Source organism: Mandrillus leucophaeus, unplaced genomic scaffold (assembly GCF_000951045.1).
Source record: "Mandrillus leucophaeus isolate KB7577 unplaced genomic scaffold, Mleu.le_1.0 Scaffold169, whole genome shotgun sequence".
NCBI classification, from domain to species: domain Eukaryota; kingdom Metazoa; phylum Chordata; class Mammalia; order Primates; family Cercopithecidae; genus Mandrillus; species Mandrillus leucophaeus.
Window position 1 is genome coordinate 5,528,909 of NW_012101687.1, and position 14,706 is coordinate 5,543,614.

The 14,706-nt window shown below is 40.3% G+C and overlaps 1 protein-coding gene across 1 annotated transcript in view; it reads left to right on the forward strand.

Moving 5' to 3' along the window:
• The first annotated feature begins 6 nt into the window (after positions 1-6).
• The window catches only part of KCNMB4 (potassium channel subfamily M regulatory beta subunit 4), a 65,787-nt gene continuing 51,087 nt past the window's right edge, over positions 7-14,706 (forward strand). The window contains exon 1 of the mRNA XM_011976636.1: positions 7-358. Within this exon, the coding sequence (XP_011832026.1) occupies positions 23-358 (336 nt within the window). The 5' untranslated portion in view covers positions 7-22. The remainder of the gene's footprint in view (positions 359-14,706) is intronic.

Below are 14,706 nucleotides of genomic sequence, written 5' to 3' on the forward strand. Positions count from 1 at the left end.
CAGCCGCCGAGAGTGGGGGGCGATGGCGAAGCTCCGGGTGGCTTACGAGTACACGGAAGCCGAGGACAAGAGCATCCGGCTCGGCTTGTTTCTCATCATCTCCGGCGTCGTGTCGCTGTTCATCTTCGGCTTCTGCTGGCTGAGTCCCGCGCTGCAGGATCTGCAAGCCACGGAGGCCAATTGCACGGTGCTGTCGGTGCAGCAGATCGGCGAGGTGTTCGAGTGCACCTTCACCTGTGGCGCCGACTGCAGGGGCACCTCACAGTACCCCTGCGTCCAGGTCTACGTGAACAACTCTGAGTCCAACTCTAGGGCGCTGCTGCACAGCGACGAGCACCAGCTCCTGACCAACCCCAAGGTAAGAACGCCCCGTGCACCCAGGGGCTTCCCGCGAGGGAGGTTTGGAGGCAGCGTCGGTGTTAGACTCCGCGTGGGGAGGGTTCGTCGTGTGCTCGCATTGCTGGGAGGAGACCAGGTGGCGCAGGCTGTACTCAAACCAGGAATGAGTACATCAGGGAGCCCGAGGGCACCGGTCTTTCAGGTGGGCTTACGCGCCGCGACCGGTGGTGCCCAGAGGCTTACTTTAAAACCTGTCTTGCCTGGTCTCAGATTTTGAGGCCTCGACCCAGTCCGGGTCCTGCGCCTACCGGACTGGGTTTGGAGAAGTGCAAGGAGCCAAGAAAGTTAACTTTTCCTCCATTTAAAGCCAGTGGTTAGCGGGGATCCACCTACTCCAGCTCACGGTCAAGGTTCGAGCTTCAGTTGATCTCATCTAGAACTCAGATGGAATGACCTTCCTTGAAAGGTTGAGGGGACCCTCGAAAGTTGTGAGAGAGTTCCTTACCTTTTCGCTCTACACAGACATTTTCAACTTGGGGTTCAAAGATAAGCTTTTGTGGCTTGACAAAACGACCTGGAATCAAATGTGGAATATTGCGGTTCCATTTTGGGAAGTACAGAGGGCTCCTAGTTTTCATGAGATAGATTCTCAAAAGAGTCTACAGGGAGCCTAGTTACCCTTTGTGTTTAGGGACAGTCAGGAGCCGTCTGGAGAACAGTAAAACTTGCTGAAAATAGAAAACCTTCAGTGAAATGTACCTAATATGACTTCTCTGACAACTTCTTTTGGTCTCGAAAGCAAACAAGAAGAAAAAGAAGAAGAAAAAAAAAAGATAAAACCTGGTTAGGACTCCCGGGATGGAGAGCAGAGAGAGGAAGTCTCAGAAAACTGTTCCCAATGGAGAAAAATAACTTATAAAAAGCAGTGTCCTTAGCCTGTGAACTAATTGAGCTTTGTAGTGTACCTGGTTCTGGTTCCTTTTTTACTTCCCTTGATCTTTTCTACTCTCCTTGTTGCTTAACTGTCAAAGTAAAGGTATGTATCTTTTTAAAAGTTACTGACATTTTTCCTTTTTTTGAGGGATCAAGCAGAAAAACAGTCCAAAAGGGAATGAATCTTGTGTTCACAGGAACACTTTATTAACTGTAACAAGATATATTTGTATTAATCCAAAAGAAAAAAATTCTACATTAATATTGTAGTAGTATTTAAAACTAGCTTACCATCGCTCTGCAGTAAAACTTGTGGTCTTACCTCCTGAACAGTAAATTCTTGAATTTGAGACATTTTTTAAAATTTCTCAAATTCTTTTTAAAAAATTTCTTTTTAAAAATATGAATGACTTCTCCCTCCCCCCAAAAAAGCTCCTGTCGACAAATGAATACTGATTTATCTTAAAAAGTATCAATAATATAAGCAGTAAATATAGGACTAAGAATATAGAATTTGGAGTATATTGTTGAAGATCTTGAAGAAGTGATAACGTCTCAAAGACAAATGTTGTAACTTGATCCTCTTAATGCTCAGGAATTTAAAAAGAAATCTCAGGGTTTTAGAAACATCATTTTTTTTTTTAGAATTAAATCAATAATGTCAAAGGTAAGTGCCAACCAGTAGTAATGATTTAGAAATTTTATGGCAGTTCATCATTTAGAAGTTGTTATAGTTGGTAAAACACTGCTAATTATTTTAAGATAGTGGTTCAAGCACTAATAAATTTCATATCTGTATATACATATATATGCACACACATTAATAAATGGCTAATATCTAATCAAGACATGGACACATTATAATTTATTACAAAAAGACTGCTTCACGATTTCAGGCAGTTTGAAGATCTGGCAGAAAAAGTAAAATGAAATCATTGGGACATTGATTTTTAAATTACCTAGAAGCAATCACAATGCTTTATGTAATACTAAGATTTCTCCTGTCTTTCCTTTCTCTCTCTCTCTCCCCTGAAAATAATCATTTTTTTTTCCAGTGCCAGTTCAGATCTTGGCAACAGTTGTTTTGAAAAATTACCTGAACAAAATACATTTTATAAAGTATTCAGGAACTGACAGAACTGGAGAAGGATATATTTATGTTACAGAAGTCAGGGACAACATCCTATTCATTTTAGTCAAGGTTTTCTCAGCCAAACCAATTGATATCTCTTTATCCAGATTATAAATATGTTGTAGCATTTATAGACTGTAAGTTTGTTCTTTAGCATCACCTTTCTCTTTTTACCAATAAATGCTCAATGTGGAAATTCTTGTAAGCAGTGTGATGGAAAAATTCAGTGTAATGAAAATATTATGCCAGAGTCACGTGCATAAGCAGAGTGTTCCCACAGTGTTCCTGCAGTTAGACAATACCCATTGTCCATTCCTGTTGGATCTTAGCTGCCTAGATCTTTTCTTTGCCTTACTTTACCTCTTTATTGAAGGCCTACGTTTCCCCTCTGTTTCTTTGTAGAATGTCTAGATTCCCAACAGTGTCTTGAATCCCAACCACCTCCAAGCTTTTCTTCATGACCCACAACACAAGAAACCACTTAGGAAATCACTTCTTAGAAAAATAGAATAAGGACTTTTTTCCTCTCCCTTGAGTTTCCTGCATTAATTACAGTAAGAGGCAGGAGAGGGAAAGAATACATTGCAAATACAGAATTTCTTAAGCCATGAACTGCTAAAGAAGATACTGTGAGTAAATTTGATCTTTGACTAACAATTTCTTTAAAATACCTTGAGTTCCTACTGAATGTATTTATATTTTGAATCATATCCTTATTGTCTAAAGCAGTCACTATATCCAGTCTTGTCATAGAGTATTCAAGGCAACAAGTTGTCCACACGGAGATTATCTCTATGGATTAACCATAGCAAAATCTAAATTTGGGGTCAGCTTCCTCTTGTTACTATTCCAGTCACTGCACTATCTCTTTGTGACTCACAATTGTATATGCTTGGAGCTTTGGTTCCCACCTATGGCTATACATTAGAATCACCAGGGGAACTTTAAAAAGAAGTTCTTATGCCTGGGTCCAACCCTCCAAGATTCTGATTTGGTCTTGGGGGGGACCTGGGCATTGATGTTTTTTAAAAGTTTTGCGATGATTCTAATGTGAAGACAAAATTCAAAAACCACTGTCTTAGAAAATGTTTTCATCTGCTGTGCAAGAAAAACAACCTGAGAACCTAAAAGGAGTCATTGTGATGAATATTTGTGTTTTCAGGTTAAAAGGTACTGTGGGTGCTACTGAATTTTTTTTTTTTTTTTTTTGAGATGGAGTCTCACTCTCTGTTACCCAGGCTGGAGTGCAGTGGCGCGATCTCAGCTCACCGCAAGCTCCGCCTCCTGGATTCACACCATTCTCCTGCCTCAACCTCCCGAGTAGCTGGGACTACAGGCACCCGCCACCACGCCTGGCTAATTTTTTCTATTTTTAGTGAAATGAGTTTTCACCACGTTAGTCAGTATAGTCTTGATCTCCTGACCTCGTGATCCACCCACCTCGGCCTCCCAAAGTGCTGGGATTACAGGCTTGAGCCACCATGCCTGGCCAGTGCTCCTGAATTTAGGGAGTTGGTATAAAAAGAGGGACTCCAGGAAATTCTGAAGGATAGGAAGAGTATTATTTAAAATTATTATGTAAATAATAGTTTAAAACCAATTTGTTTAAATGAAATGAACTTGATTCCAGACACTTGCATTTGCGTAATTATATACATTGGATGGCAAAAAAAAAAAAAAAAAAAGATGAATTTTTAAAACTGCACTCTTGTATGTGAGACGAGAGAGAGTGGGTGATTAGAGATAATATGGTTATTTCATTTATTTATTTATTTTTGAGTCTCACTCTGTTGTCCAGGCTGGAGTGCAGTGGCATGATCTCAGCTCACTGCAACTTCTGCCTCCTGGGTTCAAGCGATTCCCCTGCATCAGCCACCCGAGTTGCTGCGATTATGGGCATGTGCTACCATGCCCAGCTAATTTTTGTATGTTTGGTAGAGACAGGGTTTCACCATGTTGGCCAGGCGGGACTCCAACTCCTGGCCTCAAGTGATCCCCCTGCCTCTGCCTCCCAGAGTGCTGGGATTACAGGCGTGAGCCACCGCACCCAGTCTATATGTTTATTTTTATTTTGAGTTTTTCCCCCCCGCCTTCCTCTAGTAGTAAAAACCTAGAAACAAAGGATAAAAGGCTCTTTCTAAGAAACCAGTGCTCTAAAAGTGAGAGAAATGCATTAAGGGGAAGAAAAACTTAGGTGGGACTGAACAAGGCTTCATGCTTTATGTCTGCTGAAGCTGGATGTACCTAACTACAGGGCATCGTGGCTCGCAGTCACTTAGGCCCTCTCCACATCCACTCATGTACCCTGTCTCAATGCACTGTAGGTAGGCAGTGTGGCCTGCCTGGAGTTGTTTCTGAACTCCTTCCTGGAACATTCAGTTTGATACATTTTGCACTCTAGAGACGTCCATCATATAAGAACTGCATGATAAAAGACTAAGCAGAATTGTGATGACTTCTTTGTAACCTTTATTTATCTTGAAAAAGTGGCTTTTCTTGGTTGTTTTTCCCTTGGAGATTATCTTATATAATATTTGGTATACACATAAAATTCAATCAGGAAATCCTTTTTCAGCATCTATTATAATGATCAAAGAACCGGGCAAGAAACAAGAGGGCATACAAAGATGAATTTGTTCATTTAACAAATATTCATTAAGCGCCTATCCTGTGCTGTGTGTGCATCCAGGTGCTGAGACTGGAATATAGATGAAAACAAAGTTCCTGCACTCATGGAACTTAAATTCTGCTGGGAAGTAACAGATGAGAAATAAATGTATAATGCCATGTCATGTAATGATAGGTAGATAAAGAAAATTTGGGCAGGATAAGAGTATAGACAGTGACAAAAGTGAAGGGCTCTTCTTTTGGACAGGGTGGTCAGGGAAGGCCACTCTGATGAAGTGACCCAAAGAAGATGAGGGGATGAGCAGAGACGGAAGGGACGTAAGTAATGAATCATGTGGCTATCTGAAGACAAGAGTGTCCACCAGCTGAGGAAATAGTAAATGCAGAGGCCCTGTGACAAGTGTCTATGTGAGGAACTGTGAGGGCGAAAGTGAGGTTGGACCACAGTGAGCAAGGTGGACAGTGGGAAATGAGGTTAGGGTCCTAAAGAACATGATAGGGACTTTGTATTTTATTCCAAGCATGGTGGGAAGCTGTGTGACATTGAGCAGGGCTGAAATATCATCAGACTTAGATTTTTAAAAAATGCAAATGATCCCTCTCGCTGCTGAGTTGAAACTAGAATTTATATGTATGCTTACATGCACATGCACACATCCTGACTTGTGCAGTGAGACGTGCAGAGGCAAGACTGGAAACAGGAAGTCCTGTAGGACAGGCAAAAGATAGTGGTGGCTTAGATCAGTGGGTAGCACTGGTAAAATTTACTAATGAAATGGAATGAGGGAAAGAGGAGTTGAGGATGGCTCCAAAGTTTGTGTCAAGATCTACTGGGTGAATGGAGGTGCTTTTAGTAATGGGGAAGACTAAAGAAATAGTAGGTTTGGAGGAGTGTGGATGAGAATCAAGTTTTGCATATGCCTAACAGACATTAAAAATGAGGATGAATCCATGAGTCTCTGTCCTCAAGGAAATTATTACCTAGCAGAGAAGATAAGAACACAAATAACTGTCAAAGAAGGCAGAATGTCAAGTTCTACAGAGAGGTACAAATGTTATGATATGAACATCCAGAGGGAAAAAGTTAGGGGAAAAGCTTCATGGAGAAAGAAGCATTTGCTATGAGTCGGAGGATGAACAGAGTTTCATCTTGGTGGTGAGGAAAGGCGGGGCAGAATGAACAGAACATCAAAGAAGATAAAGTGCAAGAAACAAAGCTATGAGCTGTGTGAGTGAGTGTGGGGTGTGCTGGGGGATCTGCAGATGGGCTGCTGTGCCTGGAACACAGGGCACATAGAGTGAGGTCTTGGGGGTAAGACGGGAGAGTAAATTGGAGCCCACAGTGTAGAAGACCCAGACAGCCAGGATGGGTTTGCTAGATACTGGGAAGCCATGGTAGGAAGAATAATGTCTCCCTTCAGCGACATCAATAACATCCTAACCCTCAAAAACTGTGTTTTATGTCACATAGCAAAGAGAAATTAAAGTTAAAGAGGGAGTTAAGGTTGTTAATCAGTTGATGTTAAAATAGGGAGATTATCCTGAGTTATCCAGAAAATCCCAATGGAATCACAAGGTACTTAAAAGTAGAAGACAGAGGCAGAAGGTCAGAGTGATAGAATTTGAGAAAGACCCAATCAGCCATTGCTAGCTTTGAATACAGACGAGGGCCATGCGCCAAAAAAAGCAGGTAGACCCCTTCTCCACACAAGTGGTAAAAAGCAAGAAAATGAATTTTCCGCTAAGATTCAGAAGGGAACGTAGCCTGGCATCTTGGTTTTAGCCCAGTGAGACACATTCTAGACTCTGACCTCCAGAATTGTAAGGTAATAACTTTGTGCCATTTTAAGCCACTAAGTTTGTGTTACAGCAGCAATAGAAAACTAATACAGAAGTCAAGGACGGTTTTTGAGTAGGTGACTATTATGATGAGATATTTAAAGGCATGGTCAGAATCTCTCTTTAGAAACAATCTAATTTGGGCTGCGTGTAGTGGCTCTTACCTATAATCCCAGCTACTTGGGAGGCTGAGGCCTGTACCACATAGTAAGATCCCATCTCTTAAAAAAATGTAAAGGAAATTGGCTGGTCGTTGTGGTACACACCTGTAGTCCCAGCTACTCTGGAGGCTGAAGAGGGAGGATTGCTTGAGCCTAGGAGTACAAGACTGCAGTAAGCTAAATTTATTTTAGGTATGTGCTTTAGCACTTTAGCTTGGGTGACAGAGCAAGACTCCATTTCTAAAACAAAAGCAATGTAATCTGCAGGATGCTAGGATCTATCTGTCTGAGATTACTTACCATAATCTATCTATAACCCCCATTTGTGGATGTCATTTATGAAGATCTCAGTTATATTTGCAAGGTGCCCAAAACTTATGCATAAAAAAGAATCAGAGACTTTAAATCAAAAGAGATTTGTGACATTACAATACGTATTAGCTATAATTTGCTTACAAAATACGTTTATTTGATCACAAACTTGCCTGATTATATAGCTTTTTGTGAGTTGACATATTTTGTTTATTTAAAATGTTTTGGGCACTTATTTATGAATGAAGATGTCAAGTTTTATTTCCTTTGGGTTTAAATTTTTTTTCAGTCCTTAGCAGAATTTCATATTCAGTTTAGTTCCTAGATCAGCAGTACATTTATATTACAATTACCATAATTACTCACAGTAAAATACTGAACAGAATAGTTTTTAACATTGTATATGTTTCCAACCATTCTTCATGCTGTGCATTAGGTATTCTCTACAACACATAATTAATGTGTGAAAATTTGTACTTACGAGTTGTAATATCCTCTTCTATTCTTTTAAAATAACCAATATAATAATTGCAAATCATTGTGTTTATTAAGTTATTCTGTGGCCATTTTTGTAAATAAACTAAGATACATTTATTTTAAGTATATGCTTTCTTGAGTAGTGTAATCCAACAGATTAGGATACTAGATGGTCTCTTTATACTGAAGCACATGTGAAAAAATATCTAGACTTGCTTCGTCTTCATGTAATTGATGTAGTTGATCAAATGGACTTTGAAACCTCATCTAATGTCCGGTTTACTAGTTTTAATCTAACTGTATTGCAGTAGCATATATTGATATTATATTTCACTGGAGAAAACTAAATCCTAGAAAGTAGAAATTTAATCCATCTTGTTCTTTTTAATAAATATATTTGTGATTGTCTTTATCCAAACAGTTTTATTTTAAAGTAGACCTAGGCCGGGTGCGGTGGCTCAAGCCTGTAATCCCAGCACTTTGGGAGGCCGAGATGGGCGGATCACAAGGTCAGGAGATCGAGACCATCCTTGCTAACACGGTGAAACCCCGTCTCTACTAAAAAAACTAGCTGGGCGAGGTGGCGGGTGCCTGTAGTCCCAGCTACTCGGGAGGCTGAGGCAGGAGAATGGCGTAAACCCGGGAGGCAGAGCTTGCAGCGAGCTGAGATCCGGCCACTGCACTCCAGCCTGGGCAACAGAGCGAGACTCCGTCTCAAAATAAAATAAAATAAAATAAAATAAAAAAGAAAAAAGAAAAATAAAGTAGACCTAAAGAAGGGAAAACCAGACAATAATACTCTTTAAGGAGTGCTGAATTTGTAATTCTTATTTTAATTACCTTTTGTTTTCTCTGTTTCAAGGATAAAAATGGCAACAAAATTGGTCACTATTTCTCCCAAACCCACTTCTATTCTGGAGTTTTTTGTTTCTGTTAATTGTATCATCATTCTCTTGTATTAATATTTTTTATAAATTTCACTACCACTGTCTTGTTCAATGCTATCCTTTGCTTTGATTACCATATCTGTTCATTGAGTTTATGGCTAGTCTATTTCTTCCTCCAAACCAGTAGTTTTCAAAATGTGGTCAGTGGACTGGCAGCATCAGAATTATATGTGAACTTGTTAGAGATGCACATTCTGGCTGAGCGTGGTGGCTCACACCTGTACCCCAGTACTCTGGGAGGCTGAGGCAGGAGGATTGCTTGAGGCCAGGAGTTCAAGACCAGCCTGGGCAACATAGCCAAGACCACATCTCTACAAAATTTTTTTTTTAAAAATTAGCCAGACATGATGACACACACCTGTAGTCCTAGCTACTCAGGAGGCTAAGGCTCCTTGCTTGAGCACAGGAGGTCAAGGCTGCAGTAAGTTATGATCATACCACTGTAATCCAGCCTGGGGAACAGAGCAAGACCCCATCTCTAAAAAGAAAGGAAATGCACATTCTCAGGTCCCATCCTCAACCCAATGAATCAAAAGCTCCACCTGAGTTTCAGATTTAGTAGTTCTGTGTTGGGGTTCAACAATGTACAGGGGTCCTTTACATATTAGCTCTCACTCATTCCTCCAACTTGGTCATGGTGTGTAATTCTTTTTATAGATTCCTGGATTTTGTTTGCTAATATTTTATTGAGGAGCTTTGCATTTATATTTATACAGGATATTTGTCCATCCTTTTCTTGTGATGTCTATCTGATTTTGGTATCATAGTAATAGAATGAGTTGGGAATTGTTCCCCTTCTGTTTTGTTGGAAGAGTTTGTGATTATACACCATGATCAAGTGGGATTTATTCCAGGAATGCAAGTTTGGTTCAACTGCTAAAACCAATCAATGTAATAGATTACTAGCATAAGGACAAGAAAAGCATAATTATCTCAGTATACAGAGAAAAAAACATTGACAAAATTCAACAATCCTTTCATGATAAAAAAATTAGGAATAGAAGGAAACTTCCTGAACCTGAAAAAGGACACCTATGAAAAACCCACAGCTAATATACTTAATGATAAAATATTGAAAGCTTTACCCCTAAGATCCACAAGAAGACAAGGGTGTCCACACTTACCACTCTTGTTCAACATTGTAGTGGCAGTTCTAGCCAGGGGCAGTTAAGCAAGAAAAAGAAATAAAAGGCAACCAGATTGAAAAGGAAAATATAAAATTATTTTCAGAAATCACATGATCTTATATATAGTAACTCCTGAAGAACCTCCCCTAAAATTTATTAGAGCTAATAAATGAATTCAGCAAAGTTGCAGGATACAGTATCAACATACAAAAAATAATTATATTTTTATACACTAGGAATGAACAATCCAAAAATGAAATTAAGAACACAATTCTGGCTAGGCATGATGACTCACACCTGTAATCCCAGCACTTGGGAGGCCAAAGCAGGAGGACCGCTTAGCCCAGGAGTTCAAGACCAACCTAGGCAACATGGCGAAAACCCACCTTTACAAAAAAAAAAAAAAAAAAAAAAAGCGCCAGATGTCATGGCTCGTGCATGTGGTCCCAGCAACTTGGGAGGCTGAAGTTGGAGGATCACTTGATCCTGGGAGATTAAGGCTGCAGTGAGTTGTGATCATGCCACTGCACTCCAGCCTGGGCAACAGAGTGAGAGACCTTGTCTCAAAAAAAAAGAAAAGAAAAAAAAAGAATATAATTCCATTTATAACAACATAAAAATAAAATGCCTTGGAATAAATTTTATAAATTTAACAAAAGTACAAGACTTATAACCTGAAGACTACAAAGCACTACTGAGAGAAATTGCAGAAGAGTTAGATAAATGGAAAGACATCCTTTGTTCATGGATAGGAAGACCTAATATTGTTAAGATGGCAGTATTTCTCAGGTTGACCTACAGATTCATTACAGTCTCTAGCAAAACCCCAGCTGGATTGGTTCTTTTTTCTTTTGGCATGAATTGACAAGCTGATTCTAAAATTCACATGGAAATGCAAGAGAACCATAATAAAAACATCTTGAAAAAAAGAACAAAATAGAAAGATTCGTATTCCTGAGATACACTGGAGATATTTTAGATTTGGTACCATTTCAACAAAGCCCATATTACAATAAAAGAGTCACACCAATTTTTTAGTTTCCCAGTACATATAAAAATTACATTTATAGGCTGGGCGTGGTGGCTCACGCCTGTAATCCCAGCACTTTGGGAGGCTGAGGCAGGAGGATCATGAGGTCAGGAGATCGAGACCATCCTGGCTAACACGGTGAAACCCCGTCTCTACTCAAAATACAAAAAATTAGCTGGGCATGGTGGTGGGCGCCTTTAGTCCCAGCTACTCGGGAGGCTGAGGCAGGAGAGTGGCGAGAACCCAGGAGGCGGAGCTTGTAATGAGCTGAGATTGTGCCACTGCACTCCAGCCTGGGCGACAGAGCGAGACTCCATCTCAAAAAAAAAAAAAAAAAATTACATGTATATTATAGTAATGTACAGTACCATTATGTCTTTAAAAATGTACATACCTTAAATTAAAAATACTTTACTGAAAAATGCTAATGATGATCTGATCCTCTAGAAAGTCATAATCATTTTGCTGGTGGAGGGTCATGCCTTGATGTTGACAGCTGCTGACTAATCGGTGGTGATTGCTGAAGGTTGAGGTGGCTGTGGAAATTACTTAAATTAAGACAATGAAGTTTCCTGCATCAATTGACTGTTCCACAAAATGTTTCTCTGTTGCATGTGATGCTATTAAATAGCATTTTACTTAAAGTAGAACTCCTTTCAAAATTGGAGTCAGTCCTCTCAAATCTCCACTTTATCAACTCAGTTTAGGTAATACCTGGGTTAGTTGTCATTTGTCATTTCAACAATGTTCACAGCATCTTCACCAGAAGTGGAGTCCGTCTCAAGAAACCACTTACTTTGCTCATCCGAAAGAGAATTTGCAAATCCTCACCTGTTCAGATTTTATCATGAGATTGCAGCAATTCAAGCTATACTTCTAATTCTAGTAGAATCTCTTCAAGCTCTACTTATTATTATTATTATTATTATTATTATTATTATTTTGAGATGGAGTCTCACCCTGTTGCCCAGACTGGAGTGCAGTGGTGTAATCTCAGCTCACTGCAGCCTCCACCTCCTGAGTTCAAGTGATTCTCCTGTGTCAGCCTCCCAAGTAGCTGAGATTACAGGCGTGCGCCGCCACACCCAGCTAATTTTTTTTTTTTTGTATTGTTAGTAGAGACGGGATTTCATCATGTTGGTCAGGCTGGTCTCAAACTCCTGACCTCAAATGATCTGCCCGCTTTGGCCTCCCAAAGTGCTAGGTTTACAAGCATGAGCCATCGTGCCCAGCCTTCAAGCTCTACTTCTAATTCTAGTTCTTTCCTGTTTCTACCACATCTATAGTTACTTTCTCCATTGATGTCTTGAACACCAAAAGTCATCCATGAGGGTTGGAATCAACTTCTTCCAAACTCTTATAATGTTGATATTTTAACCTCCTTTCATGATTTACTAATGTTCATAATGGCATCAAATTGTTGAATCCTTTCCAGAAAGTTTTTCCTTTACTTTCCCCAGATCCATCAGAGGAATTAGTATAGCTACAGCTTTATGAAGTGTATTTTTTATTTTTTATTTTATTTATTTTTTGAGATGGAGTCTCGCTCTGCCACCCAGGCTTGAGTGCAATGGTGCGATCTTGGCTCACTGCACCCTCCGCCTCTTGGGTTCAAATGATTCTCCTGCCTCAGCCTCCTGAGTAACTGGGACTACAGGTGCACGCCACCATGCCCAGCTAATTTTTGTATTTTTAGTAGAGATGAGGCTTCACCATGTTGGCCAGGCTGGTCTTGAACTCCTGACCTGAAGTGATTCACCCATCTCGGCCTCCCAAAGTGCTGGGATTACAAGTGTGAGCCACGACACCCAGCCCAAAGTGTATTTTTTAAATAATAAGACGTGAAAGTTGAACTTAATCCCTGATCCATGGGCTGCAGAATGGATGTCATGTTAGCAGGCTTGAAAACAACATTAATCTCCTCATTCATCTCCATCAGAGCTCTTGGGTGATGAGGTGCACTATCAATTAGCAGTAATATTTTGAAAGGAATCTTTTTTTCTGAACAGTACGTCTCAACAGTGGGCTTTAAATACTCAGTAAACCATGCTGTAAACTGATGTACTGTTACCCAGGCTTTCTTGTTCCATTTCTACAGCACAGGCAGAGGAGACTTAGCATAATTTTTAAGGGCTGTAGGATTTTTGGAATGGTAAATGAGCATTGGCTTCAACTTAAAGTCACCAGCTACGCTAGCCCCTAACAAGAGTCAGCCTGTTCTTTGAAACTTTGAAGCCTGGACTTTCTAGCTATGAAAGTCCTAGGTCTTCTTCCAATAGAGGGCTGCTTCATCCATGTTGAAAATCTGTTGTTTAGTGTAGCCACCTTTATAAATTATCTTAGCTAGATCTTCTAGATAACTTGCAGCTTCTACATGAGCACTTGCTGCTTCACTTTGCACTTTTTTTTCTTTTTGAGACAAGGTCTGACTGTCACCCAGGCTGGGGTGCAGTGGTGTGATCTTTGCTCACTACAACCTCCACCCCAAGCTCAAGCCATCCTCCCACCTCAGCCTCCCAAGTAGCTAGGACCACAGGTGCCCTCTACCACACCCGGCTAATGTTTGTATTTTTTGTAGAGGTGGGGTTTGCCCATGTTGCCCAAGCTGGTCTTGAATTCGCTCAAGTGATCCACCCTCCTCTCCCTTCAAAGTGCTGGGATTACAGGCATGAGCCACCATGCCCGACCCGTTTTGCACTTTTATGTTATGAAGATGGCTTCTTTTCATAAACCTCATGAACCAACCTCTGTTAGCTTAATACTTTTCTTCTGTAGCTTCCTCGCTTTTGTCAGCCTTCGTAAAATTAAAGAGAGTTAGAGCATTGCTCTGGATTAGGCTTTGGCTTAAAGAAATGTTGTGGCTGGTTTGATCCTCTATCCAGACCACTCAACCTTTCTCCATATCAGCAATAAGGCTGTTTCACTTTCTTATCATTCGTGTGTTCACTAGGGTAGCACTTTGAATTTTTTTGCAGAAACTTTTCCTCAGCATTCACAACTTGACTGTTTGGCAGAAGAGGCCTACCTTTCAGCCTGTCTCAGCTTTTGACGTGCCTTCCTGACTAAGCTTAGTCATTTCTGGTTTTTAATTTAGAGTGAGAGATGACGACTCGTCCTTTCACTCGAACCCTTAGAGGCCATTGTAGAGGTATTAATTGGCCTAATTTTAATATTGTTTTGTTTCAGGAATAGAGAGACCCCAGGAGAGGTAGAGAGACAAAGGAACAGCTGGTTGGTGGAGCACTTAGAAACACTCACACATTCATCGGTTAAGTTTGCCCTCATATGGGCATGGTTTGTGGCATCCCCAAAGCAATTATAATAGTAACATCAAAGATTTCTGATCACAGATCACCATAACAGATAAAATAATCATGAAAAAGTTTGAAATACTTGAGAATTACCAAAATGTAGTACAGAGACATGAAGTGAGTGCATGCTGTTGGAAAAAATGGTGCCAATGGACTTGTTCTCAGGGTTGCCACAAACCTTCCATTTGTAAAAGAATGCAATATCTGCAAAACGCAATAAAGCAAGCAGTAAAACGAAGTGTGTCTATACAGCAAAGGTACAGTACTCAGGACTGTGTGATACTGAATAAGAATGGACCTACCAACCTATGGAATAGAACTGAGAGTCCAAAAAAAGAAAAAAGCCTATACATTATGGACAGTTGATTTTTGACAAGAGTGTCAAGAGCATTCAATAGGGAAAGAACAGTCTTTTCAACCAGTGGCGCTTGAACGACTGAATATCCACATGCCAAGGAATGAAGTTGAAC